The sequence below is a fragment of the Micropterus salmoides genome, unplaced genomic scaffold, assembly GCF_014851395.1.
Source record: "Micropterus salmoides isolate LMB-PRFRI ecotype aquatic unplaced genomic scaffold, ASM1485139v1 Ms_hic_scaffold_13, whole genome shotgun sequence".
Lineage (NCBI taxonomy): Eukaryota > Metazoa > Chordata > Actinopteri > Centrarchiformes > Centrarchidae > Micropterus > Micropterus salmoides.
Window position 1 is genome coordinate 17,584,615 of NW_024040374.1, and position 21,151 is coordinate 17,605,765.

The 21,151-nt window shown below is 38.8% G+C and overlaps 2 protein-coding genes across 3 annotated transcripts; both read left to right on the forward strand.

Moving 5' to 3' along the window:
• The first annotated feature begins 6,466 nt into the window (after positions 1 to 6,466).
• On the forward strand, positions 6,467 to 13,138 carry LOC119900710 (fizzy-related protein homolog). 2 transcript variants are annotated; one of them, XM_038715895.1, is made up of 14 exons: positions 6,467 to 6,623; positions 7,181 to 7,298; positions 7,473 to 7,601; positions 7,728 to 7,791; positions 7,902 to 8,032; positions 8,267 to 8,349; positions 8,694 to 8,877; positions 9,043 to 9,108; positions 9,197 to 9,299; positions 9,802 to 9,986; positions 10,350 to 10,583; positions 11,134 to 11,238; positions 12,246 to 12,338; positions 12,425 to 13,138. In XM_038715895.1, exons 2-14 carry the CDS (start codon positions 7,230 to 7,232, stop codon positions 12,464 to 12,466), a joined length of 1,488 nt encoding a protein of 495 aa, XP_038571823.1. In that variant the 5' UTR covers positions 6,467 to 6,623; positions 7,181 to 7,229; the 3' UTR covers positions 12,467 to 13,138. The 2 variants fall into 2 exon arrangements, with proteins under 2 accessions (XP_038571823.1, XP_038571825.1); XM_038715897.1 differs by having other exon boundaries at positions 7,905 to 8,032.
• A 451-nt stretch (positions 13,139 to 13,589) lies between these two features.
• Positions 13,590 to 20,539, forward strand: haus5 (HAUS augmin-like complex, subunit 5). The gene is made up of 18 exons (XM_038715894.1): positions 13,590 to 13,921; positions 14,050 to 14,112; positions 14,197 to 14,229; positions 14,778 to 14,802; positions 14,942 to 15,074; positions 15,257 to 15,416; positions 15,856 to 15,949; positions 16,933 to 17,024; positions 17,112 to 17,166; positions 17,272 to 17,399; positions 17,499 to 17,580; positions 17,711 to 17,865; positions 18,175 to 18,337; positions 18,415 to 18,495; positions 18,654 to 18,799; positions 19,162 to 19,258; positions 20,046 to 20,184; positions 20,378 to 20,539. The coding sequence occupies exons 1-18, from the start codon at positions 13,824 to 13,826 to the stop codon at positions 20,512 to 20,514; spliced, it is 1,881 nt and encodes a 626-aa protein (XP_038571822.1). The 5' UTR covers positions 13,590 to 13,823; the 3' UTR covers positions 20,515 to 20,539.
• The last annotated feature ends 612 nt before the right edge of the window (positions 20,540 to 21,151 follow it).

A 21,151-nucleotide genomic window follows, 5' to 3' on the forward strand; every position in this document is an offset into this window, starting at 1 on the left:
GATATTTCACTTTAATATAATGTGACTACAGACCACAGCAAGAACAATATTATGTAATTTCTGGTTAATTTTTAAACCCTTGGTTGTACTGCTCAGAGAGGGAAAAGCACAGTTTTACATCTGCTGCTTGTCATCTGTCTTCATGTAGTTTTTATTACGTTGTTGGTTAGTGATGTTTAGACTCCCTATTGGACAATGCCAGTTCCTCACACCATAGAGGACTACCGAGTTTCTTTAGGATGCTACATAAATGTGATTTTGGACCAAGAACAAGCCAAAGGTTAGATATCGGACAAAAATGCACTAGAGGTTTGACAGTTTTAGTGTTTTATTATGTGAACAGGATAAATATCCTGTACCTATGGATGTTTTGTTTCTTACCTGTCCTAGTTATATCTGTCCTAGCAATTTCATTGTTTTCTTTCTTTTTGATTTTGTCTGGATCCCTGATGTCCATATTCTGGAAAGAATGAAGATCTACTGAAAATAAATATAGTTTAATAGAATGCTGGATCGCCACTTTCTCACTGCAGTGCTTTCATGTTGACCTGTGCACTCATTCCCACACAGTTTCTTTTACCCCAGTAAGTCTAAAGAGCAATCCAAGATTACTACAGTATAATCGTTATCATCTGACATACATGGGCAGAGATGTTTTTCTTTCTTTTCCTCTAACACTTGTGCCCAGTCTCTCTCTGTCATATAAGAGCTCTTTCTCTCCCAGTTACCCCTCCCAATCCTCTCTGCTGTTCCATGGTTTGATGGCAGGATGCCAGCCTGTTAGGAAGATGAGACTCCAATCAATCAGGGCTTCCCAGGGGGGCCTCTGACCGCAGGACCCAACTCCCTAATTGCCCCTAGGCAGGCAGGCAGGCTGGCAGGCTCAGCCGCTGCAACACATGTTCACAGAGGGACCGGTGCCGCAGTGGTAGCTGGCCTCCTCAGTGTGTGAATCACTTTCTTGGACAGATGGAGGCCTAGATGGACCTCACTACAAGGTCCATATGGATAGGCCGGTGGATGTAACAGAGAAATGTTTTTGTTTTTTTGAAGTGATTAGATACTCCATCACTCTCCAGTGGTGTGTTTTTGGTTTGTGCATGTCATAAATTACCATTACACTCGGGTGACAGAGCTAAGCAACTGATTTTTATGAAACATAAACACTTGTTGATCCCAGAAAACCCAGAATGTCATCTAAAAGCACTTGCTGCTGTTCTGAAGGCATTTCCAGAATCCAGATACTCTTTTTAACATCTGGGTGAAAAAATATTCCATCTGTTGCAGAATGAACAAGATTTTTAACCCATTTCCCAAATCATGTCTCTTTTTCCTACAAGACGGAAGCATGAAGTGACATATCTCTTTGCTCAATTTGTACAACCAGAACCAACATTAAAAAAATGTATCATGATTTAAATTAGTATTTGTTAATGTTTTCTTAAACATTTTATATTTTTCATGTGTTAATATTTTCTGCATGTTTAACAAAAAGAGCAGGATATACTGTACTCTACTAGTTTATCATATTTATTTTTTCATCCGGATGTTTGGAGGAGTCTTTGGTTGCTTGGCTCTGTGACTCAAATATAAGGATAATATATGAGAGGCATAAACTGGGGCTAGTTGTTGGTATATAACAGAGGTAAAAACAGTTATGAATCATGTGACAGAACTTGATCTGTAAAGAAAAAGAAAAGAAAACCAATATTTGAGCTCAAATCTCAGGTATAAATTTACTCTGTATAAAGCGCAGAAAGTGCACAAGTAAGAAGAGAGATTTATTGCACTTTCACAACTTTCACTGTACACATTTTGTGTATAGGATCACATCTCATGGTGCTCCCAAAGAGCTGAACAAACATAACACTGAATGGATGAAAGAGGGGGAAAAATGCTTTGACAAGAAAGGATGAAAGGAGAGACAGACAATGTGAGGAAGTCAGAGTGGGAGAAAGGCAAAAGAGAAACATTAAGAAAGAGATTAGGCAGGAGAAAAGTGTGGGAGTGAGAAAGAGAGGCAGAGACAGAGGGAGTAAGAGTGGAGAGGAAAAGAGGAGGGAGGTAGGAAGGGGTGGCTGCTCATCAGAGTTAATGATGTAGAAAATCCCCCAATTAGAGCGTTTTCCTGTGTTGCAGGATGAGTTCAGAGCAGGGTCCTCTGACAGCCTGAGGATTAGTATCCGGGCTGGGCCAGGCCGAGCCGAGCCTGAACAGACACTAACTAACTGCTGGAAAGCTTGGCACTGCTCAGCTGGGGCCGGGTCGGGGCTATAGCCACAGCCAGGGGCCGGGGTAGGCATGCGTTTAGCCGGAGTGAGTGGCACAAAGAAAAGCATGGGAAAAAAGAGCAGCGGCAGATCAACATGGGAAAAAAAGGTTCTGGTGGAGAGTTCTTCTCTACTATGCAAAATCGCAAATTTATTCAAATGACAGCCAGATAGGATTTTATTTTTTATTTTTGTAAGTTACTCTCTATTTTACCTCTTACTAAGTCCCTGACCCTCTCCACAAATGTGGCCTACCTATTTTCTAAAAGGACTGAACATTTGGACAGGGAGTGCCAAAGGTACAGAGAGAACGACCATCATAATTAGTACAACGGTCCACGTTGCACGAGTGACAGCAATACAAACTGTACGTGCTCATCCAAAACATAACGTAACCTTATCTAATCGGGACATCTGGATTACACTGAAAATCAGTCTGTTCACATACTGCTTGATGTCGAACAATAGATCACAAGATGGTAAAAAAAGTCTTGTGGTGGTGAGACACAGGAACCCAGCCTTTAATCCCCCTGACCTGGTACTTGGGACGATGAATATCAATCTGTCTCTTCACACAGCGATGAAGTGATTACTGTTGAAACATGACTAGTAAAAGCCTTTTGATTCTCATAAGGTATTCATCTGGTAGGTAGGTACATTTATTGTCACAATATAACAGGTTATATAATGAAATTGAGTTTTGTAACTCCCTTCTGCTACATAGCAGACAATATACATGAATACAGAAGCAAATTATACAAATGATAAACAGAAATAAACAATGTTCAATGATCAATGGAGCAGTGCTGAGGATGAATTTGAGTTTAAGAACCTGATAGTTCAGGGAAAAAGCTGCTCTGCAGTCTGGTGGTGGGGCAGCTGAAACTCATATCTCTTCCCAGAAGGCAGCAGGGTGAACAGGCTGGGTGGGTACTGTCCTTTAGTATCCTTTGGGCTCTGAGTAGGCACCTTAATGATATCAATGAAATCAATGACCAGCTTCTTGGTTTTGCTGACATTGAGCAGCAGTTTGTTCTCTGTACACCAATGGAAGATTATCAATTTCTTCCCGATATGAAGTCTAAATCATTGTTTGAAATTCGGCCGATGACGGTGGTGTCGTCCGCAAACTTCACAACAGAGTTCTATCCGTGTCGGGGATGTATTGTATCTGCAAGTATGAAGCGCTAAACAATTACATAGAAGCAGAAATATAGAGACTTAATTCAGACTTATGTCACAAAAATGTGGACTTGAGACTTGAGCATGGAGATTTGGGACACTGTGGACACATACGGTACATGTGGTAAAAATTCAAAATGCTAGGTCTACTTATTTAGCTATTCCTTCAGCATTTGACTGTGTCCCATTGCCATAATCAAGGAAGCGACTTGAGACTTGACTGCCTATAGATTTGAACATGCATAGCCTTACAGCTTGAATATTTAAAAATTATATCTATGCGTTGAAATGACACTGTATCAGTTATGAAAAGACACATCTTTGTTCAAATTCTGTTTCATTTTAGTTGTCAACCTTCAGTGACTTGAGCAGCAGCAGGGCAACATGATAAAAGTTCTCGTAGAAAGATATGCTAAATCTTTCAGATGCGAGCACAATTAGATTTTAGTCGTAATCGTATTTGGAAGTTAACCTGTTCTCACAGAAAGACTTGAAGTTACCTTTCAATTTGCTCACAAAGACTTGAGACTTAACTTGGACAAGCCCCAAAAACCTAAAAAGAACGCTGCAAATAAGTGAGGAAATTACAGGTAGGCTGGTAATTATAGAAGCACAGCAGTTGCATTATGATCCAAGAAAATAATAAAGGGGATCATTTGCACATTTTCCATTGCAGTCTAACGGTAAAGGTCACAGAAATTAAGGTGTCAGTCTTCAAAGTTAAAGGTTGCTGAATTGCAAATAGGAAGACAAGCCCTATCTCACCTCTACTGCACTGTGTCGATTAAGAATAACCGAGTCCCTAATGACTAATTGATTAATTGTGCAGTCTATTATTTCGCTCCTGCACCACAGTAGATCTCAAAGGGCCATGGCTGGTGTTAACAGTCGTATTGGAAAGACGCGTTCCTTGCAAAGGACAATAAGGGAAAATAGCGGAATTAATTGGGTTTGATTAAGAGAGCTTTTCAATGGGACACAGCTTTTTCGCATGACATAATTAGAGGTCAGTTAAGAGGGGGGTGGAAGGGGGGATTTGGTTGTTGGCGCCAGTGTTGTGTGGGTGTGTCTGTGAGACAGACAGACAGACACAGGGAGTAAGGGGGGTGCTCCCTTCACACTTGTAGAGCTATGTTGTGTGTCTGATGTGATAAATTTCTATTGGCTCACTCGCCAGAAAGCACACAGTGAAGTTCACAGGGGGTCCTCTGTGCACTCAGTGTGTGATTATTATCACTACACTTGCCAGCATTAAAGGCACAGTGCTCAGTCTTTCGTTATAGGTTCACACTCTTTAGCACAGCACTTGAGAAACCACATTATTGTATAGATTTGGGTGGTGACAGAAGAGCACATTCACCAATGAGAACAAAACATGTATTACAGTTACAAACACACACGTTTTGGTTGCTTGGTCATATTCCTGTTGCAGTATAATCTAAAATAGGAGGACGGTCATGCAAGCCGTCAGCTCTAAAAATACATCTGAACTGTCATCAACCAAAACCAGGCTTCACGCCTGATTAGATTATCAAATATTTCATCACAAGCCTGCAGAACAGTCATTATTTTACTGTTCTCTGTTTTACTGGGATTTTGGACAAATAATGAGCCCCAAACTGTTCAGTGGAGTGAATCTTTAATCCCACAGACAGCAGATATCCACCTTATTGAAGTGTCCTTGAGCAAGACATTACATTACAAGCCACAGGAAACATGTTCTGCACTGGACAACATGGTCTAACAAGGAGGACCTCCCCTTTGGGCATCAACCGACTCATATCATATAAAGTTCTATTTTTGTCATTACACTTTTTTGTCTGCATGCTATCAATAAAGTATATCTTATCTCATCTTGTTTATTTATTTTTTGCATGTGCCATTGTCATTGATGGTCTGATCTCACACAAAGATCCATGTGTTTCCAGTCCCGAGTTCTGATTGTGGTGTGTTTGTCAGACTGCCGCCAAGAATGGGGGAGCAACACAAGACAAGCAATTATTAAGATAAATTCATTTAGAAAATTGAGGCCGATGCTGGTTTAGGACTTGGTACAGGTACACACTGGTGGAATGTACTTTTACTCAGCTGTAAATAATTACAAATTTGAGCTACTAAGTATTTCCATTTTATGCTGCTTTATACTTCTACTCTGTTACATTTTGAAGGCAAATAATGTACTTTTAACTCCACTACATTTATTTGATCACTTAAGTTACTAATCACTGTGCAGATTTAGATTATCAGTATAAAATATAAATCAATTAATGTAGGTCAGTCTATCCAGCAGTATATGAATTTAAATTAACCTTAACTTTACCAGTCACAACAACATTGAAGTACAAATTAATACATCAATAATTGTAATCCAATATGTATTATTTGCTTTTGGCAGGCCACTTGTTTTGATGCTAATACTTTTGCACTTTTACTTGAGTAAGATTGTGAATGCAAGCATTGTTTTATTTGTTGTTGGGTTTTTTTTACTCTATAGCATTGCTACTTTTACTCAAGTAAAATAGCTGAATAGTTCATCCACCACTGCCAAGTACAGCAAAGGCTACAGTAGTGCACTCTGTGGAGTTTGAAAATAAAACTAGCACGCCCTCTATGTTTGGTACTTGGACATGACAAGGAATTAATCCATACTGATACACAAAAAACGTACAGTATATTCAATTGTATTCTGTTAAGCAGTTCTTAAATCTACATTAGAGGGTCCTAATCTTTTGTCTTGAATTACTTGCAGTTTGCTGTTAGACCACAGGACTAATTTGATAAGCTCCATCTATCTATCGGCTGTTTACTGTTAGTTAGGTTTATAGTAAGTGGGAAAGTTTATGTTAGATTGTATTATTGTATTGGCTGTGAAATACTTGTAAGGATCCCATCCCTTAGCCACAAACCCCTACAAGTTTAATCCTTGATCATAGTATCAACTCTGGTTTAAAGAAATGGAGCATTTCCGTGTTTTGATTTGAGCAGCATACGTCACCGAGGTGACAAAAATCCCACAATGCAATGTAATTTTCACCTCAGCCAAACATTAACCTACGTTACAGCTGAGAGTGAATAACTTTAAACATATCGCTTATTTTCATCTGATATCTCCGTGAATTGTTGTTCTTGTTTGGCCTTTGCGCGGTGGTGTTCAGGAACTGGCTCGCTGTTGTATGTATAACTTATGTTGCAAATATGAGTAGATTAGCCGCTAGCTAAACTAGCTAACGTTAACGCTGGTTGTCATTTGCTGGTTTTCCTTTTTTTTGGTACAAATATGAAAATAAAAAAGCTATTTGATGACATTTAGCTACGAACATGGCTCTAAAAATGTATTTTGTTGCTTTGAACTGGTTAAAAGTTGGCCCTAACGTAATTAAATTAATTTGTCTGTTTTTCCTCCAAATCTAGCATTGGGTTTGCATCAAGTCTTGAGTTTAAGATAACACTGAATAAATTACATGTTGTTACAATTATTTAGTTTATAACACAGTACGAGGACAGATATCTAAAAGTTTTTATTTTCAATAAACAACAGTCAAGACAGAATTATTATTCCAAACCTAACTTTCTGGTTTTGCAGGATTAAAGTATTTTCAGGATACTACATAGTGTTTTGGCTAACTTTCAAACCCTGCATTACAGAATATCCTCCAGACTACAAAAACAAACAAATCGCAAAAGCATTTCAGTGTAACTACTGAAATATTTGTGTGTGTGTTGGCCAGGTCTCTAACCTCCCAGCCTGTGGCTTTGAGATCAGGATTTCGGTTTAGGATGGATCCAGAATATGAACATCGCCTCCTCCGACAAATCAACATTCAGAATGACAATTTAAGCCCTGTTGTGAGTTGGTTTTTTTGTAACTTTTCTCCTCCTCACTGTTGTTTTTCTGTGCTCCTTAATAATCAACACTGAACTTGTGATACTATCATGTTAGATTACAAATGAACTAATCAAAAAAGTGATCAAACTTTCATAGATTCATAAATAAATACATATCATTTGTTGATTTTGCAGAAACTACCACAGAGTCTGCACAGTCGGACACCCACCGGCTCCCCTTTATCCTCACCCAGTAAACTTGGAGACAGATTCATTCCAACCAGAGCGGGGGCAAACTGGAATATCAACTTCCACAGGATCAATGTATGAACATTTTGTGGGTAATGTTGTTGAGGAGTGTGTCTCTTGCAAGAAAAATGTAGTTTCCATGTGTATGACAAAAGTCTGAATGTTACAGTGTAATTAACTAAACGGTCTTTGCGATTTCAGGAAAATGAGAAGTCACCAAGTCAGAACAGAAAAACAAAAGACACCTCTTCTGATAATATCAAAGGTAAATACATTGTACCTTGTAAAGGTTCTTTTGGAAATTCTTTTACTTGCTTATGTGCACCTAGGATTGTAGTTTTGTGCCCGTGTAAAATTATATTTTTGTTCATGTAGCAGATGGGCTGGCCTACTCTGCTTTGCTGAAGAATGAGCTGCTGGGAGCAGGAATAGAAAAGATCCTGGACCCCCAGACAGAGGACAGGCGTCTACAGCCATCAACCCCAGAGAAGAGAAGTCTCTTCACTGTATGAACATTTAATGTCATACTCTTTATGTTTTGTTTTCATATAGCACATTAATCATACAGAGTCAGAACAGACACACCTACAATGCTCTGAGTCTTGAGTGAGGGATCAAAAACTAAATCAAAGAGTACAACGCCACTATTCAGTCAGTGTACAGTCTTGCGTCAGTGGTTTATGTTAGTTTAATGATGCTGGTAGAGTATATGATCGTTTCCACCTGTGTTTTCTATGCAGTACTCACTAAATACCGAGAGGTCTTCACCCGAAGATGGCACCAACATCTCCCCCTACTCTCTATCACCTGTCAGCAACAAAAGGTAGAAGCACTTTAAAAAAATGTTTTTAGATATTGTTGATCACACTCCAAGCAAGTTCAAGGATATCCTTATTATCCCGAGGGGCAAATTGTTGTATAGTCAGCATTCATCACACAACCATCCAGCAAGGAGTTTATACATAGGCAATAAATAAATATGACATAAAGAAATTACACAAGGTTTAAAAGGCCACAGTAAAATACAATAAAATGACAAAATAACCAACAATAAAATAGAATCACATTGAATGATTTAAAAGGCCAATAGTAGCTGGGATATATAATATTTTATGTCTCTTTGTCCTGCATGCTGGTGTTTATAATGTCTGCCTTTTCCTGTTGCAGCCAGAAATTGCTGCGTTCACCAAGAAAGCCAACTCGTAAGATCTCAAAGATCCCTTTTAAAGTCCTGGATGCTCCGGAGCTGCAGGATGACTTTTACCTCAACTTGGTGGACTGGTCGTCCCTCAACGTGCTCAGTGTCGGGCTGGGTACATGCGTTTACCTGTGGAGTGCCTGTACCAGCCAGGTGGTGCAGAGTGTTTACAGAACTAATATTGGAACATGAATCTGAAGTGTTTAATGTGCATGTATATTTGTAAAAAAACAAAACAAAACGTAATTGTGTTTCGTGGCAGCATTAATTACTATGTCATGCCACAGTGAATCACTAGCTGAATTGTCTTTTCCTCAGGTAACAAGGTTGTGTGATTTATCAGTGGAGGGAGACTCTGTCACGTCAGTTGGGTGGTCCGAAAGGGTAAGTACACATAGCTTACTGCCTTCAGGAAACTGTTATCTTGGGTGTTAATAGTTTTGGTTAATGATAGGATTCTTCGTGTTTTTAGGGTAACCTGGTGGCAGTGGGGACTCACAAAGGTTATGTACAGATCTGGGATGCTGGTGCTGGGAAGAAACTGTTTGCTCTGGAAGGACACACAGCTAGAGTTGGTGAGAACATTTGCTGTGTTTAAACTCTGAACATGGGTAATAAAGTGCCTTAACAAGAAGACTCAAATCCCAATAAAAATAAATGGACTGAAAATAAAAGAGCCAGAATCAGCATTAAGATGAATTAATGACTAACATTTTTCATAGTTGTCTGCTGAAAGAAATTATACATTGTAGTCAAATGTTGAGTGTGACTAGACACTCTGAGCTGCAATGATTAATCAAGTAGTTGTCAAATATTAAATTAATCGCGACCTTTTTGATAAGCAATTAATCTGTTTGAGTAAATTTTTAAGGGAAAAAAGTCACAATTCTCTAAATCCAGCTTCTTAAATAAGAATATTTTGTGGTTTCTTTACTCCTCTATGACAGTAAACTAAATATATATAGGTTGTACAGCAAACAAGACAGGACATTTAATAGACAACAAATCGATTAATAGAAAAAATTCAAAAATCAGCAGATTAAACAACGATGCAAATACACTTTGCTCTTTCTGCAGGAGCGTTAGCATGGAACGCAGACCAGTTGTCTTCAGGAAGCCGCGATCGTATGATTCTTCAAAGAGATGTGCGGACCCCTCCACTCCAGTCAGAGCGACGGCTGCAGGGACACAGACAGGAAGTGTGTGGCTTAAAGTGGAGCACTGACCATCAGCTGCTTGCTTCTGGTGGCAATGACAACAAGGTGCAGTTGTTATTGTTATTAAAACAACCTCTATCTTTGTGCATTTTAGAATCAGAAGGAGTTTTATTGCCAAGTAGTGTTTTACACATACGAGGAATTTGCTGTGGTGATAAGGTGCTACACGTAGACAAAGATACAGTCAACATAAATAAATGTGGAAATATATAAATATGGAATTGAAGAACAACATTGCAGATATATACATGTGCATTATTCTGGGTCTGTGCCATGCAGAAGTAACGTAACGGAAGAGAATATTGTGTACATATAAATATATAAACTGACAACATAAAAATATACAACAACAAAGATCAACAATCAACACATTGCATTCATAGATGTGGTTGTTATTTTTCATCCCAGCTGCTGGTTTGGAACCACTCCTCGCTGAGTCCAGTGCAAACATACATGGATCACCTGGCTGCAGTGAAAGCCATTGCCTGGTCACCCCACCAGCACGGCCTACTGGCCTCTGGGGGCGGCACTGCTGACCGCTGTATCCGATTTTGGAACACCCTGACCTCACAGCCGCTGCAATGTATGGACACCGGCTCTCAGGTCTGCAACCTGGCCTGGTCCAAACATGCTAACGAGCTGGTAAGTGACTCCAGATACACACTGTGCATAACTGGCTATTTTCTATGAAATTATAAAGTAACAAAGGTAAAACTTGTATTGAGAATAAGGTGCTATGTGGAATATTTTTAAGTGAATATTTTAAGTGTCAACACAATGCCTGTTAAAAAGTTGTACTTAATTTATATCAGTTTGCAGAGATTTCTCCGTCTGTTACTCGACACTAATACCTATTACTAAACCTACATACACTGTAATTTAGTATTAAAAACAGCAACAAGCAAACAGGTCCACACAGGTTAGTACTCTTAAAAGCATAGCATATCCGTGTTAATTGGTAATCTGTGTTTCACTAAACCATGGTTGAGACAGTCGGTAGCCTTAGCATATGTATAAGACAACATACGGGCTGCTGTCCCCTCAGTGAACTTTAATAAGCCTCTTGTGAGGCAGTGAATAGGCCTTATTTGTATATTAACTTGTTTTCTTGTTGGCAGTAATAACATACAAGTGAACTTGGTATGATCTAATAAAGGTCTGTTGCACAAATTATAACATCTCTTTTTTTCAGGTGAGCACTCATGGCTACTCTCAGAACCAGATCTTGGTGTGGAAATATCCAGCTCTCACTCAGGTTGCCAAACTCACAGGACACTCATACAGAGTGCTCTACCTGGTCAGTGTGTATTTTCTTTTAGATGTGAAAATGTTTCAGAAAGCGGGTTTAGCATGGTAAATTACTCTGTGAACCTAACCTGCTCGCTGGCAGGTTTTCTTCAACAAACCCTTAGTTTCTCTCTTTCTCCTCCCTCTTACAGAGTCAGTTTCCTTTCCTCATTAACTCGGTCTTTATCCAGGCACATTAGTCTGCAGAGGTTTACTGTATGTCAGAACCTAAATCCTGGTTGTTTATCAGTTTGTTACTCAGGATTATCTAAAGTCACTGCTTTTATGAGCTGTCAGTTATTTCTTTGAACAGCGGGTTTGGTCCTCACATTCAAATAGAACACAGCATAAAGTCACTGTTAGCTCTGAGTAGAACCTCCCCATTATCTTTTTTTTATTAACACCGACTCTCATAGTCAGTTTGTTAGAGCAGTTCCACTAAAATGTTTATTGCACATAATGTGTAAACTGGATGAGGCTTGAGACATTTAGAATCCAATGAATATTCATGTCCATCTCATGATGTGATTGGCTGCACTGTAGGAACATTTTTCTTATAATAGTGGAGATTTATATGTAAATATATGCAGCAGCAACGGTTTTTTAAATAGGCTGCTTATTGTCTGGCTGTGTTTTAACAGCATTTCAGTGACTTTGTTTGAATTTAGTTTATTTGCTGAAGTAGCGGAAATAAAGCAACTGAATGCTGTTGAGCCAAGATCCAAACAGATGTTTAAAATTTGAAAATCTACTGTATTGGAGCTCAAGTGATGATAGCGAGCTTAACTCAGAGTGAACATACTCAGAGTTCATTGAACTTTGATCAGCTGTTCTGGAACTGAACATCTCAGGGTCCACCAACTCAAGAGTTCAGGGTTAGGCTCAGAGTTTGTTAAACCTGCTTTCTGAAACAGGACTCTGATCTTGCTGTTGGCCATGTTGATGGATAATTGGGCCATATTTGCCAAAACATCTGGCAGACTCATGGATTAGATTTTATTTTATTTTTTGTATTAGGCCATGTCCCCTGATGGTGAGGCAATAGTGACAGGAGCTGGAGATGAGACACTACGCTTCTGGAATGTATTCAGTAAAACAAGGTCAACAAAGGTGAGAAAGCACTTCTTGGGAACAGCATTGTATAATTACAGACCCTCATATCGTCAAAACAATTAACCAAGTCTCTTTTGTTTCAGGAATCTGTATCAGTTTTAAATCTATTCACCAGGATACGGTAACTTTAAGCAAATATTAAAACTTTAAAACTCTAATTTGAGTGGATTCTGGCGTCAACACTGGACAGCTCATCAACATGATGCTAAGGACATACAGTACAATTAAGGCATCTTGTGACATTTTTTACAGAGGAAATGGCAGCGAGAAAACTGAAGTTTTTTTGATTCAGACAATTGTTTGGGAAATTCTTCATGACTTTTGTGCTCTCATTATGAATGTACCTTTTTTTTACTAAATAAGTGTTTAAGTAGATTGAAGAAATCATCAATCAAGGCCTTACTTAAAAATATTGTGATACCATTTTTGTTGTTGTGGAATCTGAAATGTGGAGAGAGCATTTTTAGTTTTTGTTTAACTCAGGTCGTATTTATTTAACGCCGCAGTGAAAGCCGTTGCAACTTTCATTACAATGGCTTCTATGGAGAGAAATGCCATTACATATCATGGCTAAAACAACTAAACATAATCACCTACTAAGGCCTTTACAGTATGTGCACCTTATTTACTGTGATCCTTAGAGTACTAAGGTTGTAAGTGTTTGGCTGAAATAATGCAGTTTTGCTCCTGTGGACAGAATGTCTAATGCTGTGCATCTAGACTATGATCTAGACATATACTACATGGTTGATTCTTTGTAGTAAAGGAAGAAATAAAAGATGGAACTGAAGAACCAGTGTCTGGCTTAGTGTATATTTCCTTTCCTAAGTTTATGAAGATCAGATTTTTCTTGAGTGGTAATTTTTTGAGTTTTGTGAAGTCAATTGACAGTTTTTTATTTATTTATGCCGATTAAGATGTGCGTAATACAACATACTAACAAATGTGATTATACTAAGAAGATAACTACAGAGTATTTGAAAAATAAATAAATACAGTTGAATCAACTAATGCATTATATATTTGTATAATGTACATTGTGCAAAAGTCTACATTTTCACAACCATTTTGTGGTGCCATATTTAGGCAGTAGATTGTTGATTCATAAGCTTTTTTTTATTATGTGGGAGTTAATTAATAAATAAATTGATAAAACCACATCCACAATACTCTGAATCCATGACAACCAGCGGCGGCGCTGTCTCAACGTTAAGTCAACGGATATGCGGGCCGGAAGTAGTCGTAACGGGCGGGATGTTGAAAATTGAAGCATTTCAAATAATAAAAAAAGACATTTCCAAGTTAAGTTACGTGTATTTAAGAAAAGACTCGTCTTCCAGAAAGGCAGAGTGAGCTGAAGGACTAATTAGCTAAATGAGGTCGATGACTCGAGCAATCTACGCTGACACTAATAGTAGCTAGCCAGTTGGCGTTGCTAGCTCGCTAACGCTAGAAGTTGTTTACGGTCTGTTGTCTGTCAGGATGGCGGACAGGAGTCTTGTGCAGGAGTTGAAACGCTGGGCGACAGAGGAGTTCAATTTGCCCGCCGACAGCCTGCCAAATGACAGCTATTTTAAAACGTGGGTATCCGCCTGTCTATATTTTCCCTACTAATTTTAGCACGGTTAAAGTTAAACGTAACATTATAGGTCCTCACAAGTTATGCTTTCTTTGCTGGTTTGATCTAATGTGATCGTTTGGTTTCTAGGCTCTGTGTTGGGAAAGGAAAGTCGATATGGAAATATATCGTCCAACACGTGTATCACCAGAGGTTAGTCTAAACACACTTTCAAGAACATAGCATCTGATAAATGGCTTGGTCTCTAAAGTGTCGTGTTTTGTCTCTTTTTCCCAGAAACGTGAGGATCATGCGAGGCAATCTCCAGTGGTATCCTTTCTGTCCCCTATTAAGGATTTTTACATTACAGTGTGTGTGTATATATGTATATATGTATGTGTATGTATGTATGTATGTATGTATATATATATTATTTTAGTAATTTGGTTGCACAATTTCATTGAGCAATCACTGGCAAAAGTGAATCAGTATCTTGTGGTTAATAGTTTTGCTGTTTGGATGTTCAATAAGTGTATAGTCTCTCTGCCACCACTTGGACAATCTCTCTCTCTCTCTCTCTCTCTCTCTCTCTGTTGCCTGTCAGATGTCCTGTCTTATAAATACCCCAACGTAATTTTAAATCTGCCCTCTTCCTATAATTTAACTAAATTTTATTTATATACCAATTCACAACAAAAGTTATCTCAGTGTACTTTTCATATAGAGCAGGTCTAGATTGTGTCTTTGTTATATTATTTACAGAGACTTAATTCCCACCATGAGCAAGCGCTTTGTGACACAGGCAAATTCACTGAATTTCCTCAGCCACCAGGGCCACTGTCTGTTTATCCAGTAATTTCCTTGACATGATCTTCAAGGTACAAAGTTCTTCAAGACAAAGAGGTTGGATACAACTTTTTTTCCTTCCTTGTGGTTTATTTCTATTTCATTTGTTAAATCTTAAGTGATCACACTATTGAGACACATTGTGGAATTTTTAACACCACTGATAAAATGAAATTTTTATTTTTTTCATGCTCAGTTGAAGAATGCTGAGGGCCAGAGTGAGTCTGCTAAGAGGAGAGAGCTTCAGAGAAAGATCGAGCAGCTGAGGGCTGAGATCAGTCACCTGGACTCTCAGATCAGTGGAACAGAGGAACAGTTGGCTACACAAGGTTAGTCCAGCACATGCAGGAAATGCTGGGTATCTCATCAGACCGTATTACCCCGTTAGCAGTTACTGTGGTCAGAAGGCAGAAAGCCAGCTCATTGCTAATGTTTTCATTGCTTTGCTTCCATAGTTCAACAATATTTAGAGTGATTCCTCAAGCCAGAGTTTTCTACTATTTATCAACAGAGCAATCCATCAGCCGTACCTGGGCCAAGGTGGAGGACAGCCGGCGCAGAGACCTGCTCCTGCAGGCCTTCAGCCAGCGCAGCATCATGGGCCGCACAGTGCTCTCTGATGACACACAAAAGATCAGTGGCCACTGCCAGGCACTGGAGCTAATGGCCAGGTAAGGCAGAAAAGTGAAAGTTTAAACCTGCACTGCAGAACTTTTGTCTCCCTCTTCTGAAGGCGAATTACACTGTCGACACATGCTTGTGACATTTACAGTGGATAGGCTATGCCTTATGGAGTTGCTGCACACCCCTTCACCTCTGGCAAACAAATCATTGCTGGCTGCCATAAAACACATCACCACCAGTGTACCAGCACAGAAACGTTGCCACACCAGATTTAAAACCTTTAGTATGCGGCAAATGCAGACAGATTTGCCAGGCAGTGATAGGCTTAATCAGCATTGTGTGAACTAGTTTGGCAAGGCCTGAATGTAATATGACGTTCATTTATATGTAGAAGTCCCGCACTCCAGCTTGAAGTAAAATAAAAATATACACTCATTTACACACCCGTACTAATGATATGGTACCTAAGAACTGTATTGTGTGCAGGAAAGCAGAGGTGGAAGTGCTGTTTGATAATCTTTCCAGCAGCAGTGATGGTAACAACTTCAACTCCAAAGCTGCAGCAGAGGCACAGGTCCTGGTAAGAGCTGCCTAAATCTGATCTGTATTTTAATGTTAAGTAAAGTTTAAAGTGCACTTTATTTGGCATATGCATTGTCATTGTACTGCTGCTATCCATTTGTTCATGTCTTTGTTAGAAGTCCCCAAAATAAAGAAGGAATAGGCCAACTGATAAAATGCTACACAATGGTTATGTCCGAAATCATATCAAATCTCTGTTTACTATATAGTGCACTATATTTACCCTCTGTCATTTCAGTCGAGTGTCTGAGTTCTGAGTTCTGAATGTGAAATTTATACAGATTGTAGATTGTAATTCAAATTTCCACAATGGAACGAAAAAACAAGTGTCCATGGCACACACTCACTCACATCAATCCCACAATGTAGTGCTCCACATCTCATTTACTTAATTTATTTAAGAGCAAACTACCGACTATATGCATCATTATAAATGAGTAGATGAGGGAGTGATTTCTGATCTGCACTTCCAATTTAGGTGGGAAAACACAATAGTTTTTACACACTCTTCCCCCGATAAAAGGGTTTTTCAGGGTCTAAGGACAGAAGGTGTTGTATGCTGTACAGATTGTAAAGATCCAGAGGCAGATTTGTGATTTTGGGCTCAAAAAATAAAACTTACTTCACTTGAAATACACAGATGTATTGACTGTAATCATTTCAATCTGCATTTTTGGATTTATTCCAAAAATAAAATGATGTCAAATTTACCGTTGGCCTTTTCATTATGTACCTTGTTATGCCATCTTGAGAGTAATGTCATATTACTGCAGCTGGTGGAGATACACACTGATTTGATGTTCTTTTGTGAGCTGTGAAAAAAAATCTGTAAAAATTTGCACAATTTGGAAGAAAATATACAGGTGAAGCAGCAAATATTCACACATTAAATATGAGTAATGTCGACAAAGATGCCTGGCCAATACATCAGCTGCTGACTGAAAGAAATAATCACATTTTATTTTATTTTGTTCCTGTTAGCGTGAAGTAAGAGAGCTGTGTGACGACCGGGTCCACTTCTATCAGTCTTTACAAGAGAGTGAACTGAAAACAGCGCACTCTGCAGCCAAACAGTAAGGACTGCAGTGGATACAGTATTTGAGAATATTGTCAACTTCTTCTTTCTTGAATTAATCGCTTCTTTCTTTGTTTCCTCTCAGTATGACTCGTGAACAAAGGAGTGCTGTGTTTCAGTATTGGCTCAGTGCAGTGGAGGTTGGTGTACTGAGATGAAATCTTAATAAATATTGTGGTACTTTTGTTATATACGGTTTTAATTTTTGATTTCAATTAACATGTTGTTGCTTGTCTTGTCATCAGAACCTGTTGGGTGGTTATCCCCCAAACCATGTCCTCTCTGCATTGGAGTATTTAGCTTCCAGAGAGCAGAAGGAACTAGAGGATAAACTCACATCTCTGGATGTGTCACGGGATGTGACAGCTCTACGGTAAATTTAATTAATAAAATTATTATTATGTTCTCTCTTCTTTTAAGACTATAAAATGTTTTTAGGTGTTAGAGTATTTAACTCGCAATTAAATTGCAGGTTCCGCTATGAAAGCAATCACCTACTGGACATGTCAGCAGAAGAGGATAACGAGTTGCCACCTGTTAAGACCCTCCTGGAGGTGCTAAACGCAAACACACATGTACACTGTAATATAATATTCAGGAAATTCACAGCTGAAGAAAACATGTTTGTGTGTTTTTATGATGAAAACCATTTTTATTCGTGGAATTGCACGTTTGTTGTTCTAGGCTGCTTGGAAAGAGGTGGAGCAGAGTTTGGTCGAACTTGCACAGACTCGCTCCAGAGTCCAGCAGCTCCGAAACCAGCTGCTTGCCCGCAGAAAAGAAGCTGAGCTGGAGGTGTCTGTTATTGCAGATGAGCTCCACAATGACACCTTGGCACTGTAAGCCAACTCACTGTAGAGTTATTGGTGTGGGCAAGTCATGAAGGAAGGGTGTTATCTAAGGATAGAAATTTTGGTTGTGGAATTTCAGACTGAAAGTCAGAAAAAAGGCATGGCATTCTTTTTTCAGTTGGAGCTCATTATTGTCAAGCATGAAGAATGAACAATTTCTTTTTAATTTTCTCTCAATTTAATCTCATTCTTTGCTCGTCTTGTCTTTTTTTGCAAAGAATAACTTATAGTCAAATTAGACAGTGATGAAAAACATGTTTTAAAGAATTAACTTTGTTTTTTCTTTGTTGCTATCAGGTCTGTTCTAGAGGTGGAACTCCAGTGTGTGATGCAGGCAGCAGCCAGGGATCATATCAAAGACCGATGTATTCAACTTGACCAGCATGCCAGAAGCCGACAGGAGGCTCTTAGGAACCTCCGCAGCCAGTGGCAGAGGATCCTTGACTTCCGACAACTAGTGGTGAGTGAATTTACAATACGAGATCAAACATTTTCTCCAACATGTATCATTAAAGATGTTCTATTGTGTCCATCCAGGTTCTCAGACAGGAGCAGATCAGAGGTCTGATAAAGGGGAACTCCACAGCCAAGACGGAGCTGATCCGTCTGCACACAGAGGTGTGGATGTTCTCCCATCTATGACACTGAAGGGAGAGAGAGAGAATATACAAGATTTCATTCATTCTGTGATGAAAGAAATGTTTTGGTCTCTTTCCCCCCCAAAAAAGCATTTTTGAACATCTGTTGAGGATTTCTATTCCTCTGTCTTGTTTCAGTTACAGGAATTCATCCAGGGCAAACTGGTGCCACAGTTTGAAGATGTCACCACTGCAGCCAACAGTCTAAGGAACTCCATTTCCAAGGAGGCCAGACAGCTGGGAATGGTTTCGCTTCTTGCTCTGGACTGCAGGACTGTTGAAGGGTAAGAACAAGTTGCCTGATATCTAAAAAACCCCAGTCAGGTTAGCATGTAACCAGTGACGTTAACACCCACTTTAGAGCAGGGGTATTTAATATCCAAGTACGCGTTTTACTGCGTCTAAAAAGAATGTTTGGATTTAAATCAAAAAGGGTTACGTGACACACTGCCAGCTTTTATCCCTTCGGATGTGTTGAGTTTTGTTGCATTTCATGATCAATTACAAATTCATAGAGGGAGAAAGATAAGAAAAGTAGACGGGTAAAATCTGTCAAATGATCCTACTTCATACCTCCAGCAGCAGTGGAGTAAAGAAGCAAAAGCAAAAAATATTGAAAAGTAAAAAAAAATTTCTGTTGTTTCAGAATGCAAAGAATCCCTGCATCGTGGTTGTCCATCCATCGCTTGCAGTCGCCGACCTTCAGCAGCTTGTGTCAGAGCCTGGCATTCCCACTGTACAGGGTGAGTTTGGGCATATAGTGCATTGACCTGTTGTAACAAAAGTGAGATCATCTTCTTTGTCTTCTAGCCCAGAGCTAAAGTAATAGGGCTGGGTATCGGTACTTGATACCTTTTTTAAGGTATTGACCAAAATAGGCCAGTACCGAGTAGTATCGAAACTTCTCTATTCAAACCAGTACTGTATTTGATCCTTTTTGTATGGTTTTCCTCGTAGCCAAACACACAAGCAACACTCAACTCTTTTTTTTTTTTTTTTTTCTTTTCTTTCTTACTTGCCTGCAGGCGGTTCTAAGCCTAGCCCATGTGTGATTTTTAACAGCCCCTCAGCATCGACTGTGGTCTCAGGCATATTCTTCACTGTTGCAAGTTTATCACAAGTTTGGCTTTCTGTTTGTTTCATCTTCTGATATTCTTTGACATCACTTGTCTGAATGAAGTACTCTATTGATATCTATCACTTTAAGGGATTTGGTACTGGTATTGTAAAATTTTAAATGATAACCAGCAATTCAGTGGCTGATGATATAAGTCAAAAGCAATTCAGTAACTATTAGCTATAATCATCAACTATGGCGTAATGCAGGAGAAAATAATTTTTCTTTTCTATATGGTAAAAATGGTAAATGTGTGTAGTCTAAACTGTTTACTTTACAAAAGATTAACTTTTTTTTTTATTATTGTAGTAGTAGTAGTAGTAGTAGTAGTAGTAGTGCTCAGTTTTGTGTGGTCCCTTCTTCTTTCTCTGACTTTGACACAGAAAAATGTTCTCCCTCTTCTTACACTTTAGGCTCCAGAAGAGTTGTGTTCCCAGACACGCTCCCAGCAACTTGAGTTACGTTTTCTCCGTCAGATACTTCAACTTCACTCTGCTACTTTGCAGAAAATACAGAAAGAAGCAGAGTCGCTGCACGCATCTGATCAAAAAGGTAATCAGGGGAACTCATCGAGAGACGCTTTTGTCATGCTTAATACACAAAGTAAGAAGTGCTGTATTTGGCGGTTCATACACATACTTTAAATGACGAAGAGTGCATAGTCACTGGGCAAAAAGAAGTTTAAAGAATTCTTTAAAGTTTTATTAACAACAGAACTACTGTTTGTCTACATTCTGCCTCTTAGCTCTGCTGTCCAGAGTCGTGGATGACGATCAGAAGCTTCTGAAGGCTCTGGTACCAAGAGTCAGGGGCCTCACTGAACGTTGTGCCCAAGGGCTGTCTTATGGGGACCAATTCAAAACTGCCGTCTCTTACTGGTGAGGCACATTTAGTAGATAATACATACATTACCAAGTAGTTTCCTTTCAAATATGTCTGTAAAGGAGAATTGTTTTCAATCTGGGTCTATTTTCAGTTTCACCACAATCCTGTCAGTTACCAATTTATCAGCCAGCTTCAGTGCTGAGATCTTTACAATGGAGTGCAGCTCAAGCAGTCGTGCCAGTTTTAGACTAGTCTGCTGTCTAACCATGTTACCTAAACCGCATCTGTGAAAATGAAAGTGCATGTGACAAGTTATCACTCATACATCTATTACCTTTTTGAGAAGTTCTTCCTGGTTCAGCAAATTCAACTGAATTTGTTTAAATCACCTATCCAGGGTTTCTTTGCAGGAAAAATAACCGGTTAGTTTACTTCCTCTTTAGAGATGTATGACAGTGAAATCTCATTCAGCTTTCTGTGTACGAGTGTGGACTGAACGGCCACAACATTTATTTGTATGAGATACAATATTTTTTATATATATATATATATATATATATATATATATATATATATATATATATATTATATATATATATATATATATAATATATATATATATTATATATATATATATTATATATATATATATATTATATATATATATATATATTTATTTATTGTCTTCTCAGAA

Bases quoted from the DNA above. Each gene is read 5' to 3' on its own strand.
- LOC119900710 (XM_038715895.1), top strand. From the start codon at position 7,230: ATGGATCCAGAATATGAACATCGCCTCCTCCGACAAATCAACATTCAG. The intron at 10,584-11,133 runs GTAAGTGACTCC...TCTTTTTTTCAG, and splicing joins CCAAACATGCTAACGAGCTG to GTGAGCACTCATGGCTACTC. The intron at 12,339-12,424 runs GTGAGAAAGCAC...CTTTTGTTTCAG, and splicing joins GTAAAACAAGGTCAACAAAG to GAATCTGTATCAGTTTTAAA.
- haus5 (XM_038715894.1), top strand. From the start codon at position 13,824: ATGGCGGACAGGAGTCTTGTGCAGGAGTTGAAACGCTGGGCGACAGAG. The intron at 14,230-14,777 runs GTATCCTTTCTG...ATGATCTTCAAG, and splicing joins ATGCGAGGCAATCTCCAGTG to GTACAAAGTTCTTCAAGACA. The intron at 18,496-18,653 runs GTGTGGATGTTC...GTCTTGTTTCAG, and splicing joins TGATCCGTCTGCACACAGAG to TTACAGGAATTCATCCAGGG.